The following is a 7,608-nucleotide window of genomic DNA, read 5'->3' on the forward strand; positions in this document are numbered from 1 at the left end:
GGTAATCAGCCGCCAATTCTCCACGTCGTTCGCAGCTTCTATCGTCAATGGTCTGCTATTCATCAACTTGCTAACCTCTGCCAACAACACCAGGAGCTCGTTGAAATTAACAGAACTATTCACCAATTTCTTGGACAGCAATCTCTTTGTTAATCCCACCATTTTCTCAGCTTGCCCAATAAAATGGTGGGCGTGGGCCGGGATCTGAGACCAAGAAAACTCTACCTGGCTGCCCAACTTCTGCTCTAAAACCTTGCGAGCACCGGATAATTGTGTGCCCATGTCGCTTACTATAACCTTCGGCAGACAATGAACAGCCTCCAACTTGCGCAGGGACAACAGGATACTGCTGGTATCATACTTTTCCAAGGCATCTAACCATAACGCCCCTGAGAACCTGCAGACCACCACGAACACCCACACCTTCTTCGTTGCTGTCTGACTCCTCGTTTTGGCGGCAGCTCTCCTCGTAACCAGCGGACCCATCAGGTCGACTTGCACAGCTTCAAAAGGCCTGCTCGGGACCAACTTGTCAGGTAACACATCCTTCATGGTAGTACGACATTCCTTGGCCCTCTCAACACTGCAGGGCCAACACTTCTTCACTTCCATGATGGACAACCTCCTTGCCTTCACAATCCAGCACCAACGGCGGCTCTCAGCTAAAGTTCCACGGACACCAGAGTGAATCTCAACATGCGCTTCTCTCATAAAAACAGCAGCTAACCAATTACCAGGCTCCAAAATTATTAAACCTGGCATGTCTTCAAATATCATTTTACGGCCACCAGTAATGGCGTCAATGACGGGCTCTCCACGACCAACCATTTTAAGAATTCTCATCTCCCTGGTCACATAATTTCCTCCGGGACCAACGACAGGCCAGGTCAATGATACTTCATGCACTTATGGATTCAATGACGCATAATTGCCTTTAGCGTCATTTATCCACTCATCCTGTTGGCTACATGACACAATGAAAAGTTCCGCCGCCGCCATAAAATTGTACAAAGACGGCTTGTACACAGAATCTGCGGCTGCTACATGACTATCAGCGGCTGTAGTCTTACCTTCTTGTCTGCTCTTTAGCTTCTTCAACCAGGTGTTCGCTACTTGCAGGACAGCTGCCATAATACGTTTGGCCTGTCCAAATGATCTCCTGTGCTTAAACCTAAAGACATCTTCAGCGGCTTCTCCGGCAACTTTCATTGAACATAACTTAACCATTTTGGTATTCAACTCCTCTGGTGGTAAATCCTGCTTGACTTGTTCGGCAGTTTTCACCGGCCACGCACTTTCATCCTGGCGCAACCATTCTGGGCCCAATCTGTACCTGGAACCTGGTCCCAAATCTGATACCTTGCAGGTGCTTCTGGTGCCCAAATCTGCAACATTGTGTGTCCCCGGGACCCACCTCCAGTCATCCTTGTTGGTTGCAGATTGAATTTCTCCAATGCGATGAGAATTAAATGTGTTCAACATAGCACTGTTGGAAACTATTTGTGATAAAACACACGATGAATCAGTAAAGTACATCACTCTGATAACATCAAAGGGCAGGGCATCTCTGATGGACTTTGACAACCTTGTGGACATCTGGCAACCCATCAATTCAAGGCGTGGAATTGATTCACACTTGACCGGCGCAACTCTTGACTTGGTGGCTAGCAGAAACGTTTCAAATCCTTGTCTAGTTGGCCACCTCAAATATGCCATACATGCATAAGCCTCTGATGACCCATCCGAAAACATCATCAAGGATGGAAGGCCAGTTGGTTCCTCCGGGACCACACAACGGTCAAACTCCAATTTAGCGACCTCAGCTCTGTCCTCCAGCGACTTAACAAGTTCATCCCGTAGACTTTTTGGAATGAAATCTTGCCAGCCCAAATTCAGCAAACATGTTTACGGCAGGACAAGTTTAATTCTCAACAGAGTAGGGCTGCAAAGCCCGATCGGGTCGAAGGTCTGGGCGGCGAACCTGTGGACCATCTTCTTTGTCAGATTCTCGTCCAAGGCGTCCTGGAGGTTGTACAAATCAGCATCCTCTTTCACCTTCTTTCCCTTGATTTTACCATCTTGGTTGACTCTTGTGGCGATGGACAACACATTGGTGGCTGGCTTCCATATCAGCCCGAGAACCTTGGTTGGCTGGCAATCATCTCCAGAATAAATGACTTGTTTGAAGGAAAAACTACCTTTGCCGATAATTCTGTCGGCCTCTTTCATCATCTCCTTGGCTTCTGGCTTCGATCCTGCTCCCGAAATAACGTCATCTATGAAGCTGTGCTTCTCAAGCTTGACTGCAACTGGAATCTGAGGTAACTTGAAATCCTCATCAGGGTAGGTAGGTATTTGTGGCTCCTTCCATAATTCAGGTTTAGCAACAATTTCACTACCGTTTATCTGCCCCTCTCCATACATCTCCTTGACCTCTGCTTCACTCTTTCCGCCGAACAGGCGGGACGTCAACTTTAGGGCTGTAACTGCCAAGTTTCCCGCAGCCAACTCGCCAAAATTCACAACTTTAGTCAGGTAAATTTCAAGTGGACCGTCTGGCGTCGGGGAAAATAAAACTCTCTTCATCTGGCTGTCGAACTCTGTGGCCAGGATGGAGTTATAAAACTTGGAAATATCCGCGGTTATACCAACCTTGTAACCACGGAAAAGCAACAAATGATAAAAAATCTTCTGCATTGGCGGCGGGCCTCCCAGCATTATGTTATTAAAACTGGTACCTTTGAACGTCAGAGAACTATTTGCACACAATCTCATGGGTGTGGAACTTGAATCCTCCTTGAAAGCAACCACTATTGATGAACAAGACTTAGGCCCTTCATACTGCAATTCTTCAGGCGTGGCTTTTTGAAATACGCCTCTGGATATGGCGTCGTTGAATACCTCCACATACATTCCATAGGTACCTTCCTTGACCATCTTGGCACGATCCTTTTCAGCAATTTTGCGGGCTAAACTCTCATTGTAGGGCAAAGTGTGAGGATCTTCAATATAAGCATATTGACCTGTCCACTTGTTGGACTGCAAGTCTAGTGTTAAACCTGCCTCAATTATCCTCTGCCTCTCACGCTGGTCCCAGGTAGTGCCGTCGGCCATAGCCTTGCACTCTTGACAGGCGGTACATCCTGGACAAAGTGCCTGCGGCTGTACGCCAAACGATTCAGACGTCAGAAAGTCTGGCAAGGTGCCTCCACTGACACTGACAGCCTTATATGCCGACTTTTGATCTCCAGCTCCACCGTCAGCACTCGTACAGATAAAACCACTACCAAAAATGGTTCGCCACAACATAGACTGGCCCACTTTCTGGTAGGTTGATGGAAACACGTCAGGATGTGTATTTCCAATGATGATATCTAAGCCTCCACTAATATATGTAAATCTTTCTGGCGGCATTTTAAATATCTCGGCGGCAGTTTCGGGGTGGACCGAGCGCATCTCGTTGGCCCCGCCGAGGGTAGGCATGACAGCTGCCTCAAACTCCCTCAAATTGCCGTCCCTATCCTTCAGATAAAACACAACATTGCGGCAGGAAGACTCACTGCCGTCAGCTACAGAAATAGTTGTATATCTGCCGGTAGATTTCAGCTTCAACTTGTTGGATAACTTCTCAGACACAAGTGGCAAATTTGCACCAGAGTCAAACATTACAGTGGCGTGGCAGGTGCCGCCGCCAGGTGCTACAACAGGAACTAACTGAAGTAAGAAGGTACAGGGGCTGGGTGCAGAACTTGACTTGTAGACTGTATTCACACCAGCACTAGCCTCATGGAGCAACCTAGAATGATATCTGTCGCAATTATTGGTGCCACACACACCAAGCTTATCCGATTTATTACACTTGTCAGCAGCATGGCCGTCACACAGGCAGAGTTCACATAACTTCTTCTGCTGGACAACTTTCTTTCGGTCAACCACATCCATCTTCTTAAACGTGAGGCAACGGAAAATCGGGTGTTTCTCCTTGCAGCTCTCCACAGGACATGCACTGTTCCACTTGGAAGCCTTGTCCTTTCCAGCCTTTCCATTCTTATTGTCGCTGCGGCCAGATACTTGCGCGGCGGCAGCTCTGTCACGATTTCTCTTGCCGGCGCTAGTGTCATAGGACATATCACCGGCCAACATGGCTCCCCTGGTCCTCTCCAGTAGTTCTACAATCTTCTGGATGTTTGGTTGGTTCATGCTACCTAGCTCCATCATAATTTTCTCTCTCAAATTTTCAGGGCACTTGTCTTTAAAAATATGAATAAGAGTTAGGTGGTTGTAATCCTTAGCTGCAGAACCAACGATGGCTTCTACTTCCTGCATCATGCTCTTGAAGGTAGCAATTGCGCTAACCACGTCCACAGGTTTATCCACAGGTTTCATCTTGTTCAGCTTAGTTAAAATCCTCATGAACCGGCGAGTGTTTGATAAAAACATCTGATCAAGAAACGACCATTGTTCATTATGATCTCTAATCGCTGACACTTGCTTGCGTAGTTCCGGGTTGGTTATCACCTTCTCCATACACAACATCAGACTTAACCTCTGGTCAGCAAATCCGTAACCAGAGCATAGATCCTTAAAGACCTGTTTAAAGTTTGGGTAATCCGTGTCAGTACCGTCGAAGGACGGCAACAAACTGTTGTCCCAGCGCCCATACTGCGGGTTGGAACTCCGAATATCCACGGCAGACATACTTCTGGAGAGCATGGCAGGTGTCCCACTCTCATCCAAGTTAGATGAACGACGTTCCATCTCTCTAAGCCTTCGGTACATATCACGTACTTCTTGGCGCAACTCCACGGAAATTTTAAGCAGTCCCATGTCCATCTTCACCTTCTCAATGACGTCGAGGTTCCTGGCGACAGTGCTTGACCTCGCGTCGTCTGAATCATTGTCAAGCCAGTACAGAATTTTTGTACACTGCTCCAACGACACATAAACTTTATCTGCAACAGTTTTCTGCTCACTAGCTTCATCCAAATCACGCTTGAACTCGCGCAGCTCACTAGTCTCCACGGCAGGTTTTAGACTTTTTATTAGGTCAGATTGGTCCTTGACCTCACTAAAAATGTCACGAATTGATTTTACATTCACATTTTCACATGAACTAAAACTTTGGCAGGCTTTTAGATTGTCATAAAACACTTTTAACTGTTCGTCAAACACCTCTAGCCTTTCACTGCCAATAGCGATAGCTCGCTCAATTTTCTGCTTTTTGGTTAGTGGCATATTGATTCACTAGGTACTTATTTCACAGAAAAATTGTCAATGTTTTTTGCATCAATACACTATATGCTATTGATCTATTGAAGAATGCTAACGCCTATTCTCCAGATTCTTTGAAGAATGCTAATGCCTATTCTTCAGAACCATTTGAAGTTGCTTGTGCAGCTCCTTCAACCATCAGGTTATTTGAAATTTGCTAATGCCTAAACTTCAACCTTCACTTCTTTGAAATTCGCTTGTGCAGCTCCTTCAAACTCCAATCATTTGAAATTGTCTCAACCATGACACTTTGGTTGAGTATGACTTCCGAATTAGCGGGAAGGTTTCGAGATCTGTTGGCGAACATACAAACCCCCAATACCAGGAACCATCAAGTTTCAACAGCAGGTTTGATTATAGATTTATTGATGAAATTATTTCAAAGTCCTGAAATTACAAAATCAATTAGTTCATAATTCCAGTTATTTATAACCACGTAATCTTAATTGCTTTTTAAAAATCATTTTTCTCTACGGTTAAGAATCTTTGGAAACTTTGGCTTTAAAGGAAAATTATTTGGTTTAATAAATCATTGTTAAATGCAAAAATAAAGGCACATAAAAAATACTAAAACATATATTAATCATTATTAAGTTTCATGTTTAGCTGGCTAAAGCCTTTTTAAAACTACATATAATCGTCCTATACACCATTCTTCTTAATAAAATTAACAAATTCTACCTGAAGTTCTTATGGTTTCAAATCCCTGGTATACTAGGGTCGTTCACACACTATGAGACCAATGATAGGCCCAATTTTGTTCTCCGAAATCTTCACACACTCATATCTCATTCAAAAGTAACGAACGTGCGCATCAAATATATAAACAATCCATGCCGCGTCACATTATGAAAGGAAAGTCAAAAAAGACGACATTTGCGCTTAATTCTAGGATAATGATAAGGAATTAATTTCGAACTTGATAAACACAAAGCTTCCTCGAAAAGAGGTTAAGACAGAGTAGGTTGGTGAATCTTGGATCTGATTTCCTGAAAAAGAATAAAATTAATATTTGTTTGGATGAGGATAAATTTGAATTTTGTGGGGAATCTGTTCCTATTAATTCCTGTTTACAGAAACAGGTGGTGGCGGAGATACAGAAAATTCCTATTTTGTCCGGACGAATGAATTCTGAAATTCCATCTAAACCTACCTTGCCAGGGATAAAGGAGGGGGTTGGGTTTGGAGAGTTATATTCAACGAAGTATAATGTGAAGTTGCTGGACAAAACTATTTTTTATCCTGGAGGATCTACAGCTGTTGTGCATGTGGCTGGATTAAAGAATGATGGGTTTTGGTATGTGTCTCCTAATTCTTCTAAGATGACAAGTGGTAATGGGATTATGATTATTGAGGGAGTGTATCAGCCACGGAAAGATGGGTCCTGCGTGGTTAATGTAGTTAATGCGTCAATAAAACCTATTACCTTGCTGAGAAATGTGAAGATGGGGCATTGTTTCGTCATGGATAATCAAGATGTCACCTGTAATAAAACAATTAATGAGTTGGATAAGCCAGAAAAGTTGTCGGGGCAAAAAATGCATGAGCGAGTACAGTTTATTATTCAAAAATTGAAGTTAGATGAAAACCAGATGATTAAAGAAAATCCAGAATTGAAACCTAAGATTATTAAAATTTGTTTGGAAAATTTTGATATCTTTTCAATGAATGATTCAGATATTGGTGATTGTCGATTAATGACATATAATATAGAATTGTTACCTGGAGCTAAACCTGTGAAGGCCAGAAATATTCCGTTGAATCCAGAGTACGATGCTAAGTTGAAAGAACAGTTAACCAAATGGTTGAACGCCAGCATTATTGAAGAGGGTTTCTCTGATTGGTCTAGTCCTATTTTTGCTGTGAAAAAGAAGGCTGCACCTGGAGCAGAGGCGAAGTTGAGGTTTGTCATCGATTTCCGCAATTTGAACAACGTGACTAAGCGGGTGGCGTGGCCGCTGCCATTGATTTCTGATAATCTGACGAAGCTGGGTTCTGGCAAGGTGTTCAGTACTCTTGACTTGACAGCTGCCTACCATTCGATGACTATGGATGAAGACTCTAAACCGTTGACGGCTTTTAGTGCAGCAAACAGGATGTATTTGTTTAACAGGTTGCCATTTGGGTTGTGTAATGCACCCAGCATGTTCTGTGCTCTGATGGATAAGGTGCTGTCTATCCTGCCAGGAATGTATGGATTCTGTATCAGTTATTTGGACGATCTGAACGTATTTTCATCAAGTCCAGAGGAACATGTAGAGCATCTGCAGGCGCTGTTTCAAGTTCTTAGGCAGGTCAACCTGAAATTGAATTTAGATAAGTGTGATTTATTGACTA

The 7,608-nt window shown here is 43.7% G+C and overlaps 1 protein-coding gene across 1 annotated transcript; it reads right to left on the reverse strand.

Annotated features, from left to right (window-relative positions):
* Positions 1 to 6,159: 6,159 nt before the first annotated feature.
* On the reverse strand, positions 6,160 to 7,274 carry LOC145323031 (uncharacterized). Its single transcript, XM_080165418.1, has 3 exons — positions 6,994 to 7,274; positions 6,698 to 6,754; positions 6,160 to 6,260 (listed from the first exon to the last, which is right to left on the reverse strand). Exons 1-3 carry the CDS (start codon positions 7,181 to 7,183, stop codon positions 6,160 to 6,162), a joined length of 348 nt encoding a protein of 115 aa, XP_080021544.1. The 5' UTR covers positions 7,184 to 7,274.
* Positions 7,275 to 7,608: the final 334 nt, after the last annotated feature.

Source organism: Acartia tonsa, chromosome 6, assembly GCF_053477335.1.
Source record: "Acartia tonsa isolate MP-2025a chromosome 6, ASM5347733v1, whole genome shotgun sequence".
Taxonomy (NCBI): Eukaryota; Metazoa; Arthropoda; class Copepoda; order Calanoida; family Acartiidae; genus Acartia; species Acartia tonsa.

Coding starts and splice junctions, on each gene's coding strand:
- LOC145323031 (XM_080165418.1), bottom strand. CDS start 7,183: ATGACAAACCTCAACTTCGCCTCTGCTCCAGGTGCAGCCTTCTTTTTC. Junction 6,755..6,993: donor CTTCACAGGTTTAGCTCCAG/GTAACAATTCTA, acceptor GTTTTATTACAG/GTGACATCTTGATTATCCAT. Junction 6,261..6,697: donor TCTTCACATTTCTCAGCAAG/GTAATAGGTTTT, acceptor ATTCTTTTTCAG/GAAATCAGATCCAAGATTCA.